The sequence below is a fragment of the Crinia signifera genome, chromosome 2, assembly GCF_055691185.1.
Source record: "Crinia signifera chromosome 2, ASM5569118v1, whole genome shotgun sequence".
NCBI classification, from domain to species: domain Eukaryota; kingdom Metazoa; phylum Chordata; class Amphibia; order Anura; family Myobatrachidae; genus Crinia; species Crinia signifera.
Genome location: NC_139218.1, coordinates 123918306 through 123945392, shown reverse-complemented (window position 1 = coordinate 123945392; position 27087 = coordinate 123918306). Strand labels below are relative to the sequence as shown.

At 42.4% G+C, this 27087-nt stretch overlaps 1 protein-coding gene across 2 annotated transcripts in view; it reads left to right on the top strand.

Moving 5' to 3' along the window:
• SLC16A1 (solute carrier family 16 member 1) overlaps positions 1-26229 on the top strand; it is a 32240-nt gene extending 6011 nt beyond the window's left edge. For both annotated transcript variants that reach the window (XM_083172780.1, XM_083172781.1), the window contains exons 2-5: positions 10821-11066; positions 18006-18149; positions 20544-21404; positions 23413-26229. In XM_083172780.1, the coding sequence (XP_083028906.1) occupies positions 10850-11066; positions 18006-18149; positions 20544-21404; positions 23413-23669 (1479 nt within the window). In that variant the 5' untranslated portion in view covers positions 10821-10849 and the 3' untranslated portion in view covers positions 23670-26229. The remainder of the gene's footprint in view (positions 1-10820; positions 11067-18005; positions 18150-20543; positions 21405-23412) is intronic.
• Positions 26230-27087: the final 858 nt, after the last annotated feature.

Here is a 27087-nt window from a genome sequence, read left to right as displayed (position 1 = left end):
AACCTGTGTAATAGAGGAAATCTCTGGGTATAAATTTCCTCTCCTGTGTGTGTGTGTGTGTGTGGGGGGGTCTGACAGCTGGCTGGCCGAATGACCCGGTGCCTGAAAAGCTGGTAATTGCCGGATTATTCGGCCACCGCTGTGTGAAAGCAGTGTGTGTGGGTGGGGGGGGGGGGGGGGGGGGGAGAGGCAGTTTTGGTGCTAGCCTGTTACCAGCTAGGTAAGAGCTTTAAAGTGGCCAGCTGTCAATTTGGAACCCAAACTGGGTTGCCGGGTTATCGATAACGCTGGAGGTGCTCAGTGACACTGTCCGCCATTGGATTCTTCCGGGGCATCACCCAGATGACCGCAACATCCGCAGAATAGCTTTTAAATAAAAAATCGCTTTTTATCTCATTCCTAAAAGGGTTTTATTTGTATCATCATTATGTTTCCGGGTCACGTGATCGGGATTCATTGTTCTTCATTTAACCACACACCTCTAAACAGGTGTGTAAGGTACTTATCTATGAATATTTCATTCCTTAATCATTATTAATAAATCTATCTACCTTCTGAGTCTATTAATAAGAAAGTTTTACAAGATGGTTTATTTTATTGATTTGGTTTTCTCCACAAGTGTGTATCATTTTCCAATCACTGGAGAGGTTTATATTGAGCTGCGTTTAACTAATACTGGCCACACATCAGACCAACTTTCCTCCAACTAGTTGGTTGGACTGAAAATCTGGTTCTGTATGTGGGCAAATGCCAATAAGCAATTTGCTCACAAACTCAAGAGAATGGACGAAAACATTCAGTGAAATTGTTTAAATCTAATGGGTCCAACTACACTACATTGAGTGACAGTTGTTGTCCATTTTTTCCGATTTTGGGAAACAAATGACTTAATTACAAATGACATTTGCTGCTATCCAGTACCAGGTTTTTATTCCATCCAACCAACTAGTCACTAGTTGGATGGTTGGAGGAAAGTTGGTCTGATGTGTGGCCAGCATACATTTGCTCCTGAGGAAGCCGGAGTGCTATATCAGTTCATCAAGCTGCAGTTCTCAAAGACTCCAGAAATCCTGGTAATTTAAAGTACACTTCATAGGAGGATACAGGGGACACGTTTGCAGACGTGGGACAATCCATTCCCCATCGTCTTCAGCCACTACAAATCAACCTACCATAGAATCAACTTTATTGGCCATGTATGCTTGCACACACTAGGATTTTTTTGTGGAAAACAGTGCAGCATCAAGCAGGGATGAAGGGGGGGGGGGGGGGCATTACATGCATTCCATTTCTAGCTAGGACTATGGTGGGCAGGTCGCCAAGTAGGGACACGTTGTTTGGCTGTTGATATTGGGATTGCATTTGCTTTTGATTGGATTGTTCAGGTGATGGACGGCTAACGGAAAGAAGCTTCTTGCGGATCTGGACATTTTGACGAGGATGGACCTGAACCGCCTTCCGGATGGTAGGATGTCGAACAGGTTGTGACCGGGATGCAGCTTGTCCTTCGCGATCTTCTCAGCACGTTTTGTTACCCTGGATGAGAACAGATCCCTTATCGGGGGGAGGTCGGTCCCTATGATCCTTTCCGCAGTCTTCACTACCCTCTGCAGTTTTCGTTTGTTTGTTCTCGCTTGCGTCACCTTACCAGATTGTGATCGAGGAACATAAGACAGACTCCACGGTGGTGGTGTAGAATACGCACAGCAGCTCCTGTGGGATGTTGCCTCAGGAAGAACAGGCGCTGTTGGGCCTTTTTGAAGTTTGTGGTTATGTTAAATCCCCATCTTAGGTCGCTGGACATGGTTGTCCCTAGGAATTTGAAGGATTCAACCCATGACACCACTGCGTTGGCTATTGTTAGTGGGACTAGTGCATTTGGTTTTTTCCTGTAGTTGACCACCATCTCAACTGTTTTGGTGGGGTTTAGATCGCGGTTGTTGCTGCTGCACCACTGTGTCAGCCTCTCCACTGCATGCCTATACGCTGTCTCCTCACCATCCTTGATTAGGCCGATTGATAGTGGTGTCATCTGTGAATTTGATGATTTTCACTGACTGCTCAGCTGAGGTGCAGTCATTTGTGTAGAGAGAGAGGAGCAGAGGGGAGAGGACGCATCATTGGGGGGCTCCAGTACTGATTGTTCGTGTGCTGGATGAGAAGGCGCTAGCTTTGACCACCTGTTCCCTTGCTGTTAGAAAGTCCACTTTCCATGAGCATGTTGATCCTGGGACCCCTAAGGAGAGGAGTTTTGGCTGCAGGAGGTCAGGAACTATAGTGTTAAATGCTGAGCTGAAGTCCACGAATAGGACTCTCGCATAGGTGCCTTGGTGGTCGAGGTGTTGTAAAATATGGTGTAACCCAGGGCTGGGCAATTGCGGCCCTCCAGATGTTGATGAACTACACATCCCAGCATGCCTTGCATCAGTTTCAGCATGGCCACATAGCAAAACTAATGCAAAGCATCCTGGGATATGTAGTTCATCAACATCTGGAGGGCCGCAATTGCCCAGCCCTGGTGTAACCCGAGGTTGACAGCATCATCTACAATTCTGTTTGCCTGGTAGGCGAACTGCATGGGGTCAAGGTGAGAGTTCATCACTTCTCTCAGGTGCTTCAGTACTAGTCTTTCAAATGCTTTCATGGCCACTGAGGTTAGTGCAATTGGCCTGAAGTTATTTAGGTCCTTCGTGGGTGTTTTCTTAGGGACCGGGACGATGATAGAGCGTTTGAAGCAGGCAGGAACCTTGCACAAGTCCAGGGAGGAGTTGAATATCGTTGTGAATTATTCCATCATGGAATAATTCTTATGAACTCACATCTACAATCGTGGACTGGTAATATAAACTCAACTAATACATCCAGTTGGAATTGTGACTGCTTAGCAAATATAGCTCCAGATATTAAAACCTATCTTGATTTTATTTTTCATATTATGTTATAATAGGTTTATTGTGATACATTTTTGTTCTATTAGAAATCAAAATACCTAATTTTTAAGAATACAGTCTAGTAAATCATTCAGCCAGTGCTGGCACATTTCTTTTTCTTTGGAACAGCTGTCAAGTCACCTGGAAATTTCTATAGTACAGTAGCAAATGTGGTACTTGTTTCCTAGCACGGCCACACCGATTTACATCGGGGTGGTCGTGTCGGAAAAATCGGGTCGATCGCATCGCATGCGATTTGGTCGCATGCGATGCGATCGACGCGACCGACCCGATTTTTTTATTGAATGAAATGTAAATCGGGTCCCTGGGACCCGATTTTACATTGGATTCAATGTAAAATATTCCCAACCCCCCCAAATTTAACGGCGTAAACCCCACCCCACGATAGACGCCAACCCGAAGCGTGGCGAGCGCAGCGAGCCCACGAGGGGCGGCAGTGCGCGTCCTCCGACCTTTTCATTCCCCTACTATCCACGTCGGTGTGGAGTTGAGAATAGAATAGTGTGGCGAGCCACCGAGCCCGAAGTGTGGCGAGCCCCGCGAGGGGACGCGTATACCTGTGAAGTTATACGCGTCCCCTCGCGGGGCTCGGTGGCTCGCTGCGCTCGCCACACTATTCTATACTCAACTCCACACCGACGTGGATAGTAGGAGAATGAAAAGGTCGGAGGACGCGCACCGCCGCCCCTCGCGGGCTCGCTGCGCTCGCCACGCTTCGGGTTGGCGTCTATCGTGGGGTGACGACGGGGACATCTATAATGTGAAATGGGTCATATTGGCCCATTTCACATTTTTCACATTTTCTCACGATTTCAATGTTAAAAAATATTTTAACATTGAAGCCTATGGAAAAATCGGGGGCATCGCGTCGGGACCATTGTTAATGGTCCCGACCGACGCGATGCCCCCGATATTTTACCTTTCCCGACACGATTTCAATGTTAAAATATTTTTTAACATTGAAGCCTATGGGGAAATCGGGGGCATCGTGTCGGTCGCGTCGGGACCATTGTTAATGGTCCCGACCGACGCGATGCCCCCGATATTTTGTCTTAGCCGGCCAAATGGACCTGATTTCAAAGGAAATCGGGTCCATCGCGTTAATCGTGTACCTTAACTTAAGGTACACGATTACTCCCGATTGTGGCCGTGCTAGGAAACAAGTACCGCAAATGTTTCCATCTATCCTTCATTATTTCTATAGTCAATACTGGAGGTGTAAATGCACTAGCACTGGCCTGGCCAACCTGTGGCTCTTCAGTTTTCACTACAAGTCCCAGCTTCACTTGCCACAGTTTAGTTGTTTATGTGCCCACACACAGGGCCTTATTCGAGTTCACTCTTTTTGTCAAAATCCTTCTTAGATGGACAAAACCATGTGCACTGCAGGGGGGCAGATGTAACATGTGCAGAGAGAATTAGATTTGGTGATTATTTGGTGTTTCTTTGCAGGGTAAATACTGGCTGCTTTATTTTAACACTGCAATATAGATCTCACTTTGAAGTAAAACCCCACCCAAATCTAATTAGATCTGCACAAGTTACATCTGCCCCACTGCAGTGCACATGGTTTTGTCCATCTAAGAAGGATTTTGTCAGAAAGAGTGAACTCGAATAAGGCCCACAGTGCGATGATTGCACCCGTTATGGGCTGGATCGCATCGCATGTGATCTGAGGGCAATACAAAAAGTATGAGCAGTACCTACTTTTCGTATTGTGCGATGAGATGCACGCAAGATCGTGCATCGCACGGTGCTATCGCACAGTGTATGGGCACCATTAGAGAATGCTATAGCTGTGGCAATGCATGCTGGGATGTATAGTTCACAACTGCTGGAGAGCCATAGGTTAGCTAGACCTGCACTAGTGTGACACCAGCCTTGTGCTATGAAGATAATGGGTTTCAACCCATAACGCAATAAATGATATTTGCAGATAGTCTTGGCAGTTTGAGTATTACCATTTCTTGTATGTATATAGTTGTATAAAATTGCAAGTGCTTTGTCGTCTTGACACCCAGCCACCCCCCCCTCCTGATTGTCTATTTACAGACCTACGTTTCGTCTAGACAGATTTACTTTGCTCGAAACACTTCTGTAATCTTCTTACCCAGTCTGCTCCATATCCTATTTGTAGTGAGCTGTGAAAGCCATTTGCACTTTGCTATCTATATAGTTAAGCAACCTGATATCCTTCTAGGGCTGCATGGAAGTTCCTAGAACCTTCTTAAGGGCCGCACATTGCGGTTTTGTCTATGGATCATGTGGTGAACATGCCTTGGGTCGACTACTGAAGGTTGACATGTCGTTAGGTCCACATAAGCATTCGGTCAACATGAGTTAGGTAGGCAAATGGTTGACATGGTGTTTCACTTTTTTACCTGAATGTTGACACGGACACCGTATTGGTGCACCACGTGCCTTTTGCGTGTCTCGTTGCGCTAGCCATGCTTTGGACACAGTGCCTTGCTATGCTCAGCACATTTTTTTTGTTTTTATTCTCCCACTGCACCTTAGTGGATGGTAGGGCATGAAATACGCCTGTCTGCCCAAGAAAGTGTCATCCCCCCCCATGTCGACCCTTTGACTGTCGACCTAAACCTTGGCTCATGTCGACCTTCAGTGGTTGACCCAATGCATGTCGACCTTAGTGCTGTTGACCGAACAACTGTATACTGCTGTTTTAACCTGTAATGAGTTAAAACCATTAATTAAACCAAAGTGAAGTCTCTACGCTAAAATAACGTAATGGCCAATTCAAGTGTTATACTAAATCAGAGTGGGTATGGGTCCACAGTCAATAGGTCACCATTAATGGTTGACAGACCATAGGTTGACACATGAAAGGGTTATAGTGTTCAGGATTATTTTAGGGTTACATGGAGGGCACCGGGAATAGCTGACCTGCTGCTCTCAGCAGAGCACCAGTCACAGCCTCATTGCAGAAAAATACAAGACAATCATTAAACAATATAAACCACCTATAATATGTATGCTAATTTCAGGCTGCCAGATTATTCAGTTTGTGCCTGATAAACAGGCACATTACTGACAGTGTGTGGAGTGTGCGTTCTATGCAGTGGTGCAAGTAGAGATGTTTTCTTAGTGGTACTGATAGTGCACATGGGGCGTGGCCTCCACCACTGTGAGTATGAGAGCAGGTCACAGCGGCGCAGGCTTCTCTCACCCGTCCGACTGCCCTCGGTCATTTAAAATATTGCGCACTGACTAGTGAGCCGATCGGAGCTCACAGCACTGCAGCCATTCACTGTGGCTGGCGGTACGCAAGCTCTGATTGGCTCAGGAGCCACACAGCATTTTAAATGGCTGAGAGATGCCGGAGTGGTGGGAGGAAGCCTGCACCGCTGCGATTCGCACTCATACACTTGCGGAGGGGCTGGGGGATGCAGGCCTCTCAGCACAGCAGGCAGCGGAAGGGCACACAATACCACACAAACGACCAGGGCGCAATTAGAAGTTAGAAAATCAGGCACCCTGCAAAAGAAGCCTAGCGTGAACTCTAGGTTGACCGACCTAAGGTCAAAAGGTCGACACAAGCAATAGGTAGAAATGAGTTGTTCAAATTTTCTTGGTGTCTGATGCCCTAGTTCGACATAGACAACATATAAGTGTACCGCTTCTCCTCGCATGGCCCCGCTTCAAGCACGGGTAATCTAACTCTATGTCCACAAAAATAGTGAAAAACTCATGTTGACCTTTTTTTCCTGTCGACCTTTTGACCAGGATGAGCGTTTTCATGTGTTGGCCTGTCGACCAATAGTTTGACCTATTGAGAACCTTATTAATGACGACCTGCCGACTGCATTCCAATCTGAGAAGAGCCGGAAGTCTTTGCTTTGTGCTGTTAGGGTTCCTAAGTCGTCGTCTGTAGACCCCCCTACCCCTCCCCCCCCCCCCTTTTTTTTTTCCTACAGAGAACCTGGTCACAATGTACCTGTACCTGTAGTTTCTGCAAATACAGCAGAGTAGCTCATTGTGTGTCTTGGCGTTCTATCCATTTGCAGCGAATTCTGTTAGAACAGTGGTCAGAGAACTCTGTCCTCATTACCCCACGCAGTGCATGTTTTGCAGGTCTCCTCACAGAATCACAAGTGAAATAATTAACTCCACCTGCGGACCTTATAATATGTGTCTGCGAGTAATTAGTGCACCTGCTGGGTTACCAGTAAAACATGCACTGTGTGGGGTAATGAGGACCGAGTCCCCTGACCACTGTGTTAGAAACATTGCAGAGATGGACAAATGCCTGCAAGAGACACTTTCTCTGTACGTGTGTGGGGGCATAAAGTGTCTCTTTCAGGTATTTGTCCATCTCTGCAATGTTTCTAACACAGTGGTCAGGGGACTCGGTCCTCATTGCCCCACACAGTGCATGTTTTACTGGTAACCCAGCAGGTGCACAGGTGCACTAATTACTCACAGACACATATTATAAGGTCCGCAGGTGGAGTTAATTATTTCACTTGTGATTTTGTGAGGAGACCTGCAAAACATGCACTGCGTGGGGTAATGAGGACCGAGTTCCCTGACCACTGTGTTAGAAACATTGCAGAGATGGACAAATACCTGCAAGAGACACTTTATGCCCCCACACACGTACAGAGACTGCAGTGAACCGAATCAGGATGTAGCTATTTAAGCATTAAATGCTTTCATTTTTGGGGGTGGGGGGAGCCATACAATTTCACAGCAATGTCTTCAACTGCTAGCTGTAGACATGGGTAAAACTCTAGTAAAGTAGGCAGGCGGTTAACAGACAAAACTGTTGTGACTAAGCAGTTATTCATTGAGCGTCATCTTCTTTGGAAAATCTCTACTGTATATGTGCTCATTCTCTTCCTGGGTGTGCTAATGGAACAACAGGTTATAGAAGATAAACCAAATAGTTTGCTTAATCCTACAGGCATGTCTTACACGTAGAACAAAGTAACCATTTAATCCTAATTACCTGGCCTGATGTTACCTGGGAGGCAACAGGGACTGTTCTGACATTCTCCTGGTTTTGCAGAAATCACCTTTTTAAGTGAAAAATGACCTGACTTTCCCTTTTTTTTTTTTTTTTACATTTTTTGAACACTGTTCGGGGATATTAAAAAAAAAAAAAAAAATAACCTTAGTGTTCTGTAATATTAGCCTTTTCAGTTTGAGTTCTGAGCAAGGTGTGTGTGTGTGTGTCTGTGTCTCTGTTTATTTATTTATTTTTCTGAAACCTTACAATGGTGTAACCTTCATACAGATAGTGATAGATGCTCAATTAGTTCAGTAATACCACTCAGGTGCATGCAAGGGAAGGGTTAATACTGAGTAAATAAAACAAGACCTTTTTTTACCCCCAGCTCACTGAGTGGTATTAGTAACCAATCTTGAACACTTTAATGATAATAGAATTCAGAGATATTGGTTACATATACCTGCTCAGGTGTATGATATGTCCCCAAGCCACGTCAAGGCTTCATGAGAAAATAATTGTTTGGTATTAGTTTAAGCAGACTGTTTGTCTATTGTTGTGACTTCGATGAAGATCAGATCACATTTTATGACCAATTTATGCCACAATCCAGGAAATTCCAAAGGGTTCGCATAATTTTTTTTGCAACTGAAAGTTCATGTCTGTACTATTGCTAGCTTTTGGTTTTTATAATAGGTTAATATTGAACATTCTTAGGGACATCACCCATGTTTGTTCTTTGGGTGTAGACATAATTTTCAATTGGCAAAGCTTGAATTGCATTATGTGCTTCCATGTATACCTACAAAGGAAATATTGATAACATTGATGTAGAAAGCTTGAAAGCCACTTAACTCATTCTTCAATATATTATCTATTTAAGTATTATGAAATTATTTATTGCCATTTCCTCTAAATCAGGGGTGTCCAAACTTTTTGTGACGAGGGCCAGATTTGGTGAAGTGAAAATGTGGGGGGGCTGACCATTCAGCCTGACATTCTTAAAATCATTAATCACATCAGAATGGTCCCTCACTCTGCTCCCATTAACTGTATGTCCCCCACAGCCTGCCCCATTCACTGTATGTCCCCCAGCCTGCCCCTCCTTCACTGTATGTCCCCCATTCACTGTACGTTCCCCACTCTGCACCCATTCACTCTGTCCCACAGCCTGCCCCTTTTCTCTTAATGTCCATCAGTGCCTCCATTCATTGTATGTCCCAAGCCTGACCCTCCTTCACTGTTTGACTCCCATTCACTGTATGACCCCCATTCACTATGTACCCCACTATACCTCCATTCACTGTATGTCCCCAAGCCCGCCCCCCCTTCTCTGAATGGCCATCACTGCCCCCATTCACTGTATGTCCCCCACTATGCCCCCTCCCTTCTCTGTATGTTTTCCAGCCCCTTGTGTGAGTCAGAGGAAGGAGAGGCAAAGCAGGAACTGCAAGGACAGGAGATGCTTGGGCTCCTGCTGCTGCACTCCTCCACTCTGCATGTTACAGGAGCAAGCTTCCACCTTGCTCCCCACTCACTGTGATTGTGGAGTAGGGTGATATACGATTGCAGCAGCAGGGGTAGGACGCCAAACACATCTGACTGTGGCGCCCGGCACCTCCTCACTGCAGCAGACACCAAGGTAAAGGTGCGCTCGCCAGGGCCCCACCTTTAGTGTCCTGTGCTGTGCTTCCCACATCTGGTGCTCTGCCTGCTTCCAACTGGAGGCTGCGGGCCACTTGAAATTACAGCCTGGGCCGCATCTGGCCCCCGGGCCTGACTTTGGGCATGCCTGCTCTAAATGGATCCCTCTCCCCTTATTAAATATCCTTGAAATGTAATGTTACGATGATAGGTGCTTCACTAGCTCACAAGGCAGATAATGGGTGGTTGATTTGTGGCTTCACACAAAGGAGCAGGGCTGGCTAGGTAACAGTCCGCTGACCGCAGATTGTCTTTTTATTTGTATCCAGTTTCCACTAATCCAGGATGGATTTAGGGGTCAGGCTGCCTCCTAGGCTCAATATTGAGAGCCTGGTGCATCAATAGTGATGTAGTGTTTTCAGTCTGTCCCTAGCTACTATCACTCCCTCTCGGCCATAGTGTGAAGTGCAGCCCTACACTAGTCCTCGGTAGTAACTGTGTGTGTGTGTGTTGCACTTCAGGCATCGGTTAGTTCATACAGAGCTGATACTTGGCGCAGCAATAGAAAATATAATATATTCTATGGCACTTCTGTTACATATCTAAAAAATTCTATTTTGGGATTAGTGAGTCTTTTTTTCAACATCTGATGGGAGCCAGCATTACACTACCAAACTGGTAGGTAGGTAGCTGTAATTTAAACCTGTACCACATGTTGAACAACCCTGCTCTACAGTGTGTATTCACTTATGGAATTTGGGGGAAAACTCCAGAGACCCTACATGTTAAATATTTGATACGCTGGGATTATCCAGGGATTACACTTTGTAGTATCTGTGAAGAACACTCAAAGGGCATTAATGCATTATCTTGTTCAATGCTTAACTCCAGGTAATGGCACAATCCGCATCCAGAATGTTTCTTTGCTCCAGACCACAGGCAGAAGTGAAAGTGGTCAAGGGACCATTACAAATGATCATCTGTCTATATCGTTTGATTTTAAAATGTTCAGTGTTGCGGTTTTTTTTTTCCTTTTATCCTCATGCCAGTAGATAATGCAGAACTATTTGAAGTCTGCTTATCAGTTTACTTTAGAGAGTGATTTGAAAACCATTTTGTGTTGGACAACATTTGTCACTACAAGTTGACATTCTATGGCCTCTGAAATAAACAATTGGGAAAGTGGTGTGGAAGTCCTGATTGCGTTACATAATGTTTAGCATGACATTTAACTATGCTCTATCTTCTCTTTTTAGAGTCCGGAAGACCTTGAAACTCCAGGAAGATGCCACCTGCAATTGGCGGTCCAGTGGGTTACACCCCACCAGAAGGAGGATGGGGTTGGGCTGTGGTTGTTGGGGCTTTTATTTCAATAGGCTTCTCTTATGCCTTCCCCAAGTCTATCACAGTCTTCTTTAAAGACATAGAAGTAATATTTGGCGCAACAAGCAGTGAGGTTTCCTGGATTTCATCCATTATGCTGGCTGTAATGTATGCTGGAGGTAAGACTTCTTTGTTCAGTTCGCAGGACTTCTTGCAATATGCAAAGATGAGATACAAGAGATCATTGCAATATTGTCTGTATGATGTCATACTACAAAGGTAGAGACGTTTATGAAGCTTTACGTTCTGTTCTTTCATTAAAATGAGTGTACCCGGGATCACAGGAATTGTATTGGGGTTTTTTTGCATGCCCTTAAGTAATGGGCATCCGCATCTTTTGCCCCCATTTATCGCTTGCCTCACCAAATTGCACCAGATTTAGGTTTGTAAAATGTTGTGCAAAGTACTGGGCAGTGCGTCAAATGGTAGTTTTGGTGCCCAAAAGCCCAACATTTTGCAGAGTTCTGCTTGCAACCTTAGCAGGTTGCAAGCAGAAATAATGGACAACTGTGGCATTCACTTTCTTCTTCAGACGCCATTAAGTAACTCTATTGCTAGCCCATTACTTTCATGCGAGCAACCATAGAATTCCTCATCCCAGAGTCTTCCTGTTTATTGGCTGATTGAAGCATTTGTTGAGGACAGACTGCTTTTGAAGGGCTTGGAAATGTGACCGTTGTGTGCAAATCATTCCTATGGCAAAGTGTTTGATAGGTGCAGAAGCATGATAGGGGATAATATGGGTAGAATATCATATGGCCATTAACACATGTTGAAGGTTCCCCCACATGGATAGATATCAAATACAATTCGATATCTATTAAATTTCCCTTGAAATCCAGAACATCCTTGACCATTAGCACACACAGAACGATTGAGTCAACGATCAGAGGGTTTACTCAATGTGTGGCCATGATCAGGGGTGTTCAGGGTCTGCCGCACCCTCTCCACAGGCAAATGAATGGGTGACCGCTGATTCATTTCAATAGGAATTTTAAAATTGCCCTACTTGCTGCCAGCCTTTCTCTCAGTCTGCCAGCGTGGGGGTTATGGGGGAGCGGGAGATACTGCTGCTGCCATTGCCACATCGTTCATAATGTCTACACATGGGTGAAGGGATCAGCAGGCTTGTTGACTATCCAATGCAGGTGTCCACTGTCATTTATATCATGCCCACACATGGTAAGTTAAACGATTGTTTGTTCTGATCGTTTGGAAATGGCTATATCATTTAAAAAGAATCTTCCCATGTGTGGGCACCCTTTTTTTTAATTTATTTTTTTGGTTTGTTTTATAGTTTTAAAAGCAAGTCACATACTGTTGCCATAGGAGGTATAGGCCTAATGGGCAGCATTAGTATTAAAAAACTCCAGATATGGATTTGATAGGAAATTCCAGCCACACCGTATTACTACAGAAGGCCATCTAATACAGCAGTTGATAAAATGACAAAGCAGTATTTCGCAGTTATTTGCACTTAAAACCTCTCCTGATAAAGCATGCCACTGAACTGCTGAGCTAAGCAAAGGCATGGTGTGTAATGAACCTGGGTAACCTTTGGTTAGTTTGAGGTTAACTAGTATATAAAAAGCAGCCCTTATCTATTCTGTTACAAGAAAGATTTACCCTTTACATATTGCCTGTCTGAAAAAATGTGAGAATGTTTTATAATATTCCACTCCGTCCCTTTAAGCATATATGTAGATGATGCTGGAATTCCATTGCTGAGTTAGCCACATGTGAAGTATAAAATGAGCTTTTTTGTGGGGTAGTTTGGGTTTATTTGACCTAACTATATAATACAGTTTGACCTTTTTATTTAGTATTTACACAAACCTTTTACAAAGACACTTGTTTAGCGGCAAGTCTGGAAAAGTAGACTAACTTGTATATAGGAAATGCCTGCTGGATTACATGACTTGCACAACCAGAGCTAAAAAGCTTTTCGTCTGTATAAAGTTCCTTGAATAACTATACTATTGTCCACATTAGGAAACGCTGCACCCGATCTGTGAGTTCAGGCAGTTACTAAAGAGTTATAGACTGCTCTTTGTATGTCATGGCCCCTCCTACCTGCAGTGGTGTGATTCTGCTGCTCTTTTATTGACTGTCCTCATGCTCTGGATTCAGTGCTTCTTAGGTTTCTGGCAGCAGATATTAATGTTTAATTCATATGCTTCAGTAGACCATATAAATTGCTTTGCACAATTCACATTAACCCATTTTGAAAAGAAAACTCGCTTGATGCTTTGGCTACCAACAACCAGTTAACTAAACCTGGCCATATATCTAAAGATTTATTGTCCGATCTGGCTGGTTGGCACAAAATCCCGGTAATAAGTAAGAACAAATGACCATTGACCATTTGGTTAAAAATGCTGGAAAACTGACAAACTGGAACAAAATGGTAATATCTGACAACCATCCAGATCGGACAATCGATCTGTAGATGTATGGCTAGCTTATCTCTCGCTCGCGGTCTCTCTCTCTCTCTCTCTCTCTCTCTCTCTCTCTCTCGCTCACACTCATAGAAAATATTCAAATCAAGTACCCAGGTTTATTCATGGAGTAATAGCCTGCCGACGTTTCGGTATGTTAAGGACCTTTCTCAAGACTCACAATATCCAGTATATGCAAACAATGTAAAATAAAATGGGAACAAGGAGGAGGGGGTGTCCATCCCTATTCCCCCCCCCTTTTTTTTTTTTTCTTGTCATTGTTCTGACATTGTTTGCATATACTGGATATTGTGACTGCCTTGAGAAAGGTCCTTAACGAAATGTTGGCAGGCTATTACTCCATGATAAAACCTTGGACCCGTTGGTACTTTGAATATTTTCTGCGAGTCTGGTGAGTGCTGTGTCCCCTAAGGTATTTGTTCTCTATCTATATTAGAAAATCTTTTATTTTTTTTCCTGTTGGAGTAAGTGGCTTTGCTGTAATAGGACAAATGGTAACCAGAAACAATAGGCTTTATTTTGGTATGTGGTTAATTTTGCCAACTGACAACGTACCAATTAACTTGGGTGGGATGCACTAAATGAAAAATGTGGTAGAAACCCTGTTTATTTGGGTTACCCCATAGAAACCCATGGTCTTCTTACCGTGACCTGCTGCCGCCCTGCACGGATGCCAGTTATTAAGCAATTAAGTAAAATAGTAATACAAAAATGAACGGTTTAATGTGACCCAGGTCCACTATGCTGGTCTAATCAAGCTGCTGTCTCTCGGTGCACGTCCATTTAATATCTCTTTCACTCTGTGGCATGGACCCAGGATAAACCCTGGTCACGACTTGGGTCATGTAACCTGGGTAACCCAATTCACACATACACAGGACCGGAGTTTCTCCCAGTTCCTGGGCTTGGTGGGAATGGGCTATCTTGCTGGTTGAACATGTTTTATCGTGGCTTGTACCTTGAAGTCTAGTCATAAAGGTGTATGAATGGAAGGTGTGAAATCATAATTTTGGTGCTAAAAAGTAAACCATGTGATACACATGGTTTTTGTGCAAATCGTATTCCTTGCTTATATTTGTGTTTGTGTGTGAAGTCGTAGTGATACGGTGTTATGGTTTTTATACAGCTCTTAACTGCTTTTGTCTAAAACCTTCAACCATGCAGGCTGTACCCAAATCGGAGTTAGCTGTATAAAGTGGCCTAACTCTTCGAAACTAATGGGCGTGATGCAGTGTCATTAGGTTGCCCAAATGGGTCATCCTTCCCCTGGGGACTGCATGCTGAGATGTCTACCTGCGGCTAATCACTCATGGAGCATCAATTGAGATACTTATCGGCGCCCATCGCATTGCATACCATAAGGCTTAATATGGTATGCAATGAGATGAGATGTGCTGCGATGGGACCCGATCTTATACAATTTAAAATTGTATACCATTGTATATGGCATACAATGAGATGAGATGAGATTTTAAATTGTATATGCACACTAATGGTTGCTTTTAATGTTAATTGGCCCCAATATAAGATTTTTAATTGTATAAGCACCCTAATGGGTGCTTACAATGTTAAATGCACCCCCACTATCAACGCCAACCCGAAGCGTGGCGAGCGGCGGCGGTACGCGTCCTCCGACCTTTTCATACCCCCACTATCCATGTCACCGTGGAGTTAATTTTATATAGTGTGGCGAGCGCAGCGAGCCACCGAGCCCGAAGCGTGGCGAGCGCACGCGTAATACATGTAACGTAAAACGCGATGCTCGCCACTCGTAGGGCTCGGTGGCACGCTGCGCTCGCCACACTATATGAAATCAACTCCACGCCGACATGGATAGTGGGGGTATGAAAAGGTCGGAGGACGCGTACCGCTGCCCCTCGCGGGCTCGCCACGCTTCGGGTTGGCGTTAATAGTGGGGGTGGCGTGGGGGTGCATTTAACATTGTAAGCACCCATTAGGGTGCTTATACAATTAAAAATCTTATAGGGGGGCCAATTACCATTGAAAGCACCCATTAGTGTGCTTATACAATTTAAAATATCATCTCCTCTCATTGTATGCCATATACAATGGTATACAATTTTAAATTGTATAAGATGGAAATCATGGGCGCCGTGCTAATACACAAGTACCTCAATTGAAAGGCAATGAGACTGAGACTTCAGCGGTCTGTTTAAATAAAGTGATCATTTTGTATCTCACAATTAATGGCATTTAAAGCGATGTACGGTTGCTATTAAAAGGTGATTCTGTTGTCGCCGAAAGGTAACTAGACTAAATTCAGAGAATTTCCTATAACTGTTGTCTGTTCCTCCTTGTTAATTTAATTTATCTTACACCTAAAACTGATTACAAATGTGCATCTTGTTTAATTGTCTCAAATTGACTAATGGAGCATCTGTTAAGGCTACACCAATGACGGGGGCATTTATACTACCAGACTTTGCTCTTGTCTGCTAATTTCTTTATGGATTGCCTTGGGTATGCAGTCTCTGGGCAAACAATGTCTAAATCGACAGTCCCTAGGTCGACACCTTGAAATGGTCGACATTGCCATAACGTTGACACAAGCTTATGGTCAACATCAGGTTTTTTATGTATGTGTTTTTTTCATACTTTACTATCCAAGTGTGCATAAATTGGGAATATAATAGTTTGCAGAGTCCAGCGAGGCCCCGTGCCCAAAGCATGGTGACCGCAGCGAGCCATGGGAGGGGATGCGGTACACTTATATGGATCGACATAGATACGAAAAACCCTGTGAAACTCATCAAACTTATTGATGTCTGTATGACCATTTTGTCAATGTCGACCTTGGTTAAGTTGACCAAGGTGTCTGCTTAGTGACTGTCAACCTAGACAATGGGGTTGAATTGACCCGATCTTGCAAACTTCGCAGGGACTAATTCATCATAAATTGCTCGCAACCCTATGGGGCTGCAAGCACTTTAGTGTGAATTCTGCCCACCGTAAAGTGCGTCTGGTGCCGTGATGATTTGCACTCATGAATCATCCAAGGCTAATAGGGTGGACTTCACTGTCTACCATTTTTATACCTCCTCCTTCTTTTTTTTTTTAACCCTTGCCTTAGATGTGTATAAAAGAAATGCTTGCTTTTTTTCTTCTGAAAGTATGTTTCCCTTTTTGTTTAGCAGCTTGGAAAATCTGGGGACTTGTGTGTCCAGCTACTGCCTGTATTGTGCATGTAGCTATACTTGGTTAGAAACTGTAATCATTCATGTCCTCTAATTTGGATTCTGAAGGTCACTGCGTAGATACAACATACAAGGAAACTAACAGCATTTTAACTCTATGGGCCAGATATACTAAGCTTGAAAAGTGATAAAATGGAGATTGATAAACCACCAGTCAATCTGCTCCTACCTGTCATTTTTCAAACACAGCCTGTGACATGGCAGTTAGGAGCTGATTGGCTGGTGATTTATCACTCCATTTTATCACTTTTCAAGCTTGGTACATCTGGCCCTCTGTCTCTGGTAATTAAGGTGGCACAGCTATTTAATGGTGAACGTCAGAACTTACAGCTTTCGTGCATGACTGCAGATTTAAACGCATGGTCATTTAGTTAGGAATTTTTTTTTTCGTTTACACTATAACTTTTCAATTCAGTGCAAGCTGTAGTAACTGCTGACTTATTACTTAGAGTTAATGGACTGTGTGCGCTCATTAAGTTATTTTGTTTTCCAGGGAAAGCATGTTAACAGTTTAATGAATGAGTGGTTTGCAGTGTAATTTTGTGTGCCTTTTTTTTTTAGGTCCTTTCCGATCATAAAATCTAACAATTAAGCATTGCAAAGCTTTTTGATAGTGGTCAACCTTCTAAACCATAATGCCCCATAAACACGGAGCGAAGGAGCCTCCATGCTGAGCAGTGTTGTGTTGAGCAATCTGTAATGGCCAGCGTTCTCTGCAGAGAGAACACACGCGATTACCAAATTTTATACTGCGAGCAGTATAAATCTAGTCAGGTGTTCGGTAGGACCATGTATCGCTGGTGGACACACACACACACACACACACACACATCCGCGCTTGATTTCTAAGCGATCTAGTCAGATTGTTTAGAAATGGGATTTAATCGCCCAGTGTGTATCACCCCTGTGAGGCAGATGTGAGTAGAAACTTTAGTTCTCAAATTTATTTTTATAATCTATAATACCCTGGTCTCTGGAACTGAAAGGTTGTCAACAGTTGCAGTCTTGATAAAGGCCATACGTGTCTGAAACGTCGACCTCAAACAACTTGCCTTTGAGTAAGGAGATAAAAACTGAGAAAATGGTGATGTAATAAAAGTTTTTTCATTTTATTGAAGAATTTGGTAAGTGCCCTTAATTGGACCCCAGTGGCCCTAAGGATATGTGGAACAGAATTTGTTACAGCACCCCATTGCTGACATTTGATGGCTGTGAGTGCTGAAGTGGCTATTTTGTAAATAAAGCAAAGTGGCAATACTTTACACTGTTCTCTCTTATTGCCTAGCGTGCAGCCATATTAATGTTTATTTGAATTAAACGTAGTATAAAACTCCTTTTTTTGTCTTCTACAAACTACTGATTTTCTTTACGATTTCCTCCTCAGGTCCAATAAGCAGTGTTCTGGTGAACAAGTATGGAAGCAGACCCATCATGATGTGTGGTGGCCTTCTTGCTGGAACTGGGCTGATTGCATCTTCATTCTGTAACACTGTGACTGAACTATATTTATGTATTGGAGTTGTTGGAGGTAAGGTGTGGGTGTGTTTTTATTTTTTTATTTGTGGTGCGCAGATCTGGCTGGTGGTAGAGGTGTTGTCAACTCCTCAGAAAATAAATGACTAGCCAGCTGAGGAAAGTCATCCTCCCCTCCTAAATTTAATACTGAATTAAGCTTTAAATCCTTGCATTAATACCAAGGTTGTCCGTATCCTATAAAATCTCTAAATATGAAGTTGACATGTGAGCATAAAATCCAATACACATTAGACAAGGTATTAAATGATATTGCACTGAAGGGCCCTTCTGAGCAGTATCGTTTACAATCTCTTCTAGGGCCAGATGCACTTAACTTCAAAAGTGATAAAACAGAGAGTTATAAACAGCCAGCCAATCAGCTCCTACCAGACATTAAATATGTCAGGCATGAGCTGATTGGTTGTTTATTATTCTCCATTTTATCACTTTTGAGAATTTGAATTATTGGCCCAAATTGCATAATAACCTTAATCTTCAATATGTAGCATACAATGCTCCAGGGGTCCTCAAAATATTTTGCTCTGGGACCCCATCAGGCAATAAAAAAGGATTACCTGTCCCCAGCAAGCTACAGCAGAATAGTCCTGAAACCTGCGGTCTTAAACTGCACATACATGGCAGCATTTTGGAGGCACAAAATGATTCGAGCATTTGAGGTAACAACAGATTTTTCAGACTCCTTGAATCACCGACTGAGATATCAGAGAAGTTATTAGCGGGTTGTCAGCAACATGGAGTCGGAATTCCATGCTGAGATGGTTGGGACCCACAGTTTGAGAACTGCTGCATTACTCTAATTGTTTGCTGAACAACACTTTACAGTATAGGTTGGGTACAGTGTTGATTCTATATAGGAAATCTCTCCTTTACTCATATATATTTGGACAATATCTTCACCTGGCTAGGCCTAATGTGCTCAGTAGCTCCACTACATTGGGTAAATAGGCACTGGAAGAGTGCCACAGTTTTCCTCCAGTGCAGTCTCAAATATTCATGACGTGGATACAGTACGTTGCTGTATACAGTCCCTACATTCTGACCCATATTAATGTGATGGCTGGCATTCATTCATGTTGCAAATGTCCTGTTCTGTCCTGATGGTGCTCTATTGGTCTGAGAATTGGGACTTTGAAGGTCATTGGAGAACGCTGAACTCCTTGTCATGTTTGTGGAACAAGCTTGAGATGATGTGTTTTGTGACATGGTACATTTTTCTTGTGGAGTAGCCATCTGAAGATTGGTAGGCTGTGTCCATAAAGAGATGCAAATAATCTGCAACAACACTGAGGTAGGCTGTGGAATTTTAAAACCATGCTCCATTTCTATAAAGGTGTGCAAAACCTTCCCCGCACCATTGCACTGCAATCACCAGCAAATCCATGAAAACATGTTTTGGCCTTACCATCTGCATGTTGCAGCAGACCAGGCAATAATGTTGTGTTTTGTTTTGTTTGTTTTTTATGTAGCTGACCTGAGTGGAGGCAGTTCAGTGTGCTGTGTTAAGAGTTGCTCTTCTGCATACCGTAGTGCATGGTTATGTGTGGTACTGTCACATTCGCATGAATGAGACTGGCAATTCTCCTCTGACCCCCTCATTAACAAAGGTTACGGTATAAATGGTTGACAGTGACTAGGTCGATGTACCCAAGGTCTACACATCACATGTTTATGGTTGATATGAATATGATCGACATGAGTTTTTCACGTTTTTGTTACATATGTCGACATGAACCCTGTATAAGTGTACTGTGTCTCCCCTTATGGCTCGCTGCACTTGCCATGCTTCTGGCACTTACTGTACCTTGCTGCGCTCTGCACACTACCACCAAGTGGGTATTTAATAAAGTATCCCCTTCTTTCGAAAAAACAAGAAAACAACATGAAAAACTTATGTTGACCTTGGTTATGTCGGCCATTAGTGGTCGACCTAGTGACTGCCAACCTAGACATTGTCTTACCCAGTGACCGCATACAATTAACAAAAATGCCTTTTCCACAGAATTACGCACCTAGTAAAGTAGCCACTTAGGGGTAAATTTACTGACGCTTCTAAAAATTAAGGTGATTAGCATTCCCTAATAGCAAGACTGTGGCAAGGCATGATAGGGCTTGCAGGTTCACAACAGCTGGAGGGCCGCAGTTTGGACATGCCTGATTCAACGTAACTGCTGAAAGAGCTACTTACCCATAATATATAAAATGTATTAAATAGAAAGCTAAACTCTGCTTACTAACTGGGAATTTCTTGCATATGGAACACATTGTTTAATTTCCTATTCTTTTTGTGAAAATCTATATATTTTGCGTTTTTTTTTTTTTAAATATATATATTTATTTTATGTGTATTACAACCCGTGAACAGAGCTTTATTTTTTGTTTTCTGCAGGTTTTGGTCTAGCGTTTAACCTGAATCCAGCCTTGACCATGATTGGAAAATATTTCTACAAGAAGAGACCAATTGCTAATGGGCTTGCCATGGCAGGAAGTCCTGTATTTCTGTCAACACTAGCTCCTATGAATCAGTACTTATATAGCATATTTGGTTGGAGAGGAAGCTTTTTAATTTTGGGTGGACTTCTATTGAATTGCTGTGTTGCTGGGTCTTTGATGCGCCCAATTGGACCAAAGCCTGACGATTCCAAAAAGAAAGTTACAAAGGAAGTTATGGAGGAAGCTGGAAAATGTGTCTCAAAAGAAGATGGTGATGCCAACAAAGACTTAATTGATGGCAAGCCAAAAACCAAGCCAACATTCTTTCAGACAATCAACAAATTCTTGGATTTTTCTCTCTTTACTCATCGGGGATTTTTGATTTACCTATCCGGGCACACCATTATGTTCTTTGGACTTTTTGCACCATTAGTGTTTCTCAGCAATTATGCAAAAAGCAAAAATATTTCCAATGAGTCTGCTGCCTTTTTGCTCTCAATTCTTGCTTTTGTAGACATGGTTGCAAGACCTTCCATGGGGATTGTAGCAAACACTAAATGGGTAAGGCCCAAGGTGCAGTATTTTTTTGCTGTAGCTGTTCTCTACAATGGGGTATGTCATCTGCTGGCTCCTATGTCATCCGATTATGTTGGCTTTGCAATCTATGCTGCATTTTTTGGCTTTGCTTTTGGCTGGCTCAGCTCTGTCCTCTTTGAAACGTTGATGGATTTGGTTGGTGCACAGAGGTTCTCAAGTGCTGTCGGCTTGGTTACAATTGTGGAATGTTGCCCTGTTCTTCTTGGACCACCCCTTCTAGGTAAAGTAAAAACTTGTAGTCATTTGTTTTGCCTAAATGACAAGTGTCCTTTTTATATATGCACTTATTTTTTATTTTTTTTTATTTAATGTTCACTTTTATGTATGAACGTGGCTTATTTCTAAAGCTTGTTTTTAAACCCACCATCAATTAGTACCAACAAAATTCTACAGGAATGGCATGCTTGATGCAAGCTTCTTTATAATTGTGGTTAAACTATACTAAAATAAATCTCCACATGCAGATTGGCACACACAAGCATAGATAATCTAAAACTGCCTGGGACGCATGCTCCATGCTTGTCATTAGGTGAAATATTTAGAGATTCTCATTGTAAAAAGCAGAGTGCACTCACCAGAGTCTTTGCAAAAGTCAAGTTTATTACTTACGTAGAGGTGTCCTCACTTAGAGGTCAGTGTTAGGTTCGCACAGTGACCTTTGTCAGAACATATCCCATGACACAGACACCCCAGTGCCCAGCACCTCTATAAGTACTTACAACTATTAACCGTCTTTCTCATCAAAATCTGAAGTGACTTCATGCACTCAAATAGGACAAAAAGTTATTGTACCAAACTTTAATTTGTCAAGACTCAGACTGGATAGCCGCAATGGCTGGATTGATTTCCGCTTTACAGTCCACCGCAACTGGCAGTATACTGATGTATTTTTTAGCCAGAATCCTCCTTCCTTTCTAGTTCTACTAAGCCACAATGTCCCCCACAGCCATTGGGCAACAGAAAACCTAAAGGAAAAATAAAGTCAGTATTTCAAATTTTAGTTGTATCTAAATCAAATCAATATTTAGTGTGACCACACATTGGGGCAGATGTATTAAGCCTTAACAAGAGATAAATGCAAGGGTGATAAGGAGAGATAAACGTCCAGCCAATCAGCTCTTTACTGACTTTTTTCAAACACAGCCTGTAACATGACCGTTAGCAGGTGATTGGCTGGACGTTTATCTCTCCTTATCACCCGTGCATTTATCTCTTGTTAAATCTTAATACATCTGCCCCATTGGCCCTTATTCTAGTTCAAAGGCAAATGCCTTCTCAAATGGACAAAACATGTGTACTGCAGGAGGGCAGATGTAACTTGTGCAGAGTTAGGTTTGGGTGGGGTTTTACTTCAAAGTGAGATCTATATTGCAGTGTAAAATAAAGCAGCCAGTATTTACCCTGCACAGAAACAAAATAACTCACCCAAATCTAATTCTCTCTGCACATTTTACATCTGCCCCACCTGCACTGCACATGGTTTTGTGTATTTGAGAAGGAATTTTCCTTTGCAAGTAAACCAGAATAAGGGCTTTTGCCCTCAAAATCGCATTCTTCTAGGTACACTTACAGAATGGGTGGTCACACTAAATATTGACTTGATTTACATTTCTATTTTGTTTATTCACTTTACATTTTATTAATTGATAAAAATAAAATATTGACTCTTCTATTATACGCACCACTCAGAAGATGCACAATAGTCCCTTCTATTATCCAGGACTCCAGTTGGTAAACATATGTTAGTATGGTAACCAGACACCTAGAGACTTGTGCAGCTTCCAGCATGTAACCACTGGAAGCTTCTTTTGGTACTGGTAGTATTGGTACTGCATAAGGCACTCCAACTGCATTTCATGAAACCTGGTCTTTGTCAGTGGTTGTGGCCATATAGGCGCTACAGTGGGCTTTATATAGAACCATAAATCCCACTATAATCCACTCAAACAACATATTTTTCACATCAATCAAACTTGTATAGTTGTCATAAACCAATTAGAATCTTCTAATTTTATATATATTTTTTCTTATGTATTATGTAAGGTGCCATTTTTATAAAAAAATAAATAAAAAATTATCTATCTGTAGTCTAATGTACTGAGCATCACCTTACGGATGTTGGTTCATGACATTTTTTAAGTTGCAGGTAATGATTGTTGTGGCAATATATCCGTATCAGTTTCTGACTTGCTTACACTTGTTTACATTTTTTTTCTCCCTCCCCTCAGGTAAATTAAATGACATATATGGAGACTACAAGTACACCTATCAAGCTTGTGGGATAGTGCTGATCATTGCTTCAGTTTACCTTTTTATCGGCATGACCATTCATTACAGACTAGTAGCAAGGGAGACGAAAGCAGAAGAGAAAAAGCGTAACCTAGAGGCAAATGGTGGCGAAGTAGAAAACAAGGTCAACAATGAACTGTCTGTCCTTCCACAGAATTCTGATGATGTTGTGAAAGAAGAAGAGAGCCACATATGAGACTGAATTAAAACTAATGCTGTATGGATAAACCCTAAAACTGCACAGTTACCCCAAACTAGGATAGTTTTTTTTATTATTATTTTATTTTTTTAAGCCTCATTTGAATCTTTTTTTTTTTTATTCTTTTAATTTTTTTAGTTTTATTTCCCTAGCTGTTCTACAAAACATTTCTTCAGAAAAACTTGTTGCATTTTTTTTTTATAACCTTGTATGAATGAACACGTGCCTTAATAATGCTGTTTATTCACAAACCATTTTTAACTCTTCAAATGTAGGCATATATTTTTTAGTGTTTTATTTTTGTATTTGACTTGAGTGGCCATGCATTTGCTAACCACTGGAAGACTGTATTTAACAGGAACAAGTGGGAAAAACCTAATCCATCAAACGCTTGGATTCTGTCTTCCATTGGATGAGATGCTGCTAGAATGAATCGGCATTGAAATCTTGGCTTGTGAGCTTTTTTTTCTCATGGGCCTTGAGGACAGGCTTCAGAATCATGGCAGAGAAGCTAATCTATTTTAATATATATTTTAATAGTTAACCTTTTAATGAAGAAGCTGTGTGGATTTGTTTTTAAGAAGTGTAGATTTTGGTATGCAATTACAGTATTAAGCCTTCAGTGACATAATGTTGTGGCATCAATATAAACTCTCCTAATCCGTTGTGTCCTACCTCTTCTCCAAGGTTTATAACCTTGTAAAATCTTACTCGTTAATAATTTATCAGTCCATCCATGATCACACACAACTTTAATGAGAGGGGTTTTTTGTCTTTAATTTATTGTATTAATACTCACAATGAGACCGATTGTAAAAAAGAAAAAATATATATTTTTTTGACAACTAGTAACTTGTGTAGTGAGGTTTTGTGTTGATCAAAATTTTTGGTACTTGTGTAGTTTCACGGCGGCAGCTACGTAGACAGCGTAGCGTCAGTCAGAATGAGCGTAGTGTTCCGGCGAGCGTCTCTGTCAGAATCAGCGTAGCGTAGTGTTCCAGCGGCCGCTTAACCTAGCGAACGTCCCTGTCAGAAACAGCGTAGCGTACTGTACCCTCGGGCAGCGTTATCAATCAGCAGTACGCCAGCCCAAAGCGTGGCGAGCGGACGTGTTACACGTCCTCCCGACCTTTTTGATACCCCCACTATCCACATCGGCGTGGAGTTGATTTTTTTATAAAGTGTGCGCTCGCCACGCTTCGGGCTGGTGTGGATAGTGGGGGTATCAAATGGAGGCATTTGCCAGTATGTAACATGGAGCACTGGCCAATGCCTCCTTTATTGTGCATGAGACGTACTTGCGTCCGCACCCCCACTTTGTGCAGGAGACGCACAGGCTACCGAACCCCTATTGCTGTACCCTGCAGCAGTAGTTACTCAGACGCATATGTGTCTCGGACGCACCTGCGTCTCAGACAGATGGAGCGCCTCTCTGCCGGCACCCGCAGGCTTGCCAGGGACGCCTGCAGTTCCTGGCAACAGTACAGTAGTTACTTGTGTAGTTTCACTGGGGCAGCCTAAGCTACGCTGATAATGTAGCTTTAGGCTGCCGCCGTGAAACTACACAAGTAAGGCAGACATTGGGTTACGCTGATAACGTAGCTTAGGCTGCCGCCGTGAAACTACACCAGTCAGGCAGCCGTTGGGCTACGCTGATAACGTACTATCAAACGTAGTGTAAGCTGCCGCCGTGAAAAGTACCCCTTCTTTTTTTTTTTTTTTATATTTTGAGCTCTACAACTTTAACTGCTTTGCTTTTTGTTAAATCATGGCAGAGCTTCAAAGATTATCTTTTTTTAAAGATAACTACTCAATGTGGTTCTTATGCTTAATTATACTGTTATAATTATGACATTCTCTGTCATTTGTATTTATCCTAAAAAACAATGTAAAGAGTAGTAAGGCAATTCTGGACACCAATAGGTATGTGTTGGTTCTACTCCCCACCCAATTAAAACATGATCATGCCAAATTCCCTGCTCCCCTACATACTGAATGGCCAAACTCCCTGTTATACATTTTTGTGATTTTACAGGCGCAGGTCAAGTGTCAACATCTACTGCTAACATTAAGAACCACAGATCCTTTATTTGTGCTGACGGACTTGACTGCAAAAGCACTGTTCACCAGATTAGACAGAGATCCAATCATTTACATCATTATATGTAGTCTTTGTTTCTCTTAACCCACCATTTAAAAAGTATTACTTGTACATTTTAGAAAGTAGCCTACCCCCGAAATGCTGCTTAAGGTCATGAGCTCAACCTCTCCCCAGTTGCATTCTTCACTGAATACCTGTAACAACCCAAGCATATTAACAGTTCTATTTATGACATGATTTGCCTCCCATCCTAAACTAAACTGCTTCACACAGTTTTGTAACTGGTAAAATCTCACTGTCGTGGTTAATTGCTTCACTGCCAGAGCAGCGGACCATTGGCAACAACATGGAATTTATGTCTTACTTTTGATGTGAGCCCATTGGGAAGATTTGATGTATTTTTTATGTAACTTTTTGTTTTTGAAATTAAATAAAAAATACTTTTGGGTTTTCTAATGGTTTTAGCTCGTGTATAAAATTTCTTGCTCTGTATGTATATAAAACAGTGTCTCTTGGGACTCTTGCATAACCGTGTTCTACAGAAGTGCTTGCCAGTAGAACGGTAATTCTTGCTAATACTTTGTGCCGACTACATCTTTGCATTACTGGAACTTGAATGTTTTTCTGCTTTTCTTTTACACAAAGGTGTTTTATTCATGGATTACTCCAAGTGAGAAATATGTACTATTAACTGCAATGCTTTTAGTATATAACTTTAAACCGTTTATTGGATTTATAGTGCACTGATGGCGACCTAGATGCAGGATTATTCGTACACACTCTTGTGTCCTGGAGGGCAGAGGCTGCTGGGGCTTGGGCTAGATCCAGTATGCCTGCCCGCAACCACCACCACCACCTGCTGAGATGTCGGGGAGTGGGAGCTGTGGAGATTGACAGTTTATCTTGTGGTCACGGCGGTCATGGTGTAAGACGCTGGGTGCCCTGCTTTTTCCAATGCCAGGCAGGGGCATTGGGGATGGAGAAAGGAGCCATCAAGATCATGGCTAGGGGCACAGATCTTCACATGGGTCGAGTTAGGAACCAGAAGGAGAGGCAGCTATTCTATTTGCAGCGCCTGTGGTATCCACAGAGGCTAAGGAAGCATAAGCGGGGTAAGAGATGGAACCTTGGCAAGATTAAGGCAGCAGTAATTTAAACCCTATCTTTTTAAAAGCCTATGTGAGAGCTTTCCCTAATAAAATGGATAAGAATAGGCTGAGGATAAATGGTTCTCAGTCACTAAATAACTGTTCTATATTTAATATTCACTGAGACCTGGCTAGGAATAGGTGACCATGTCTGTCCATTTGAATT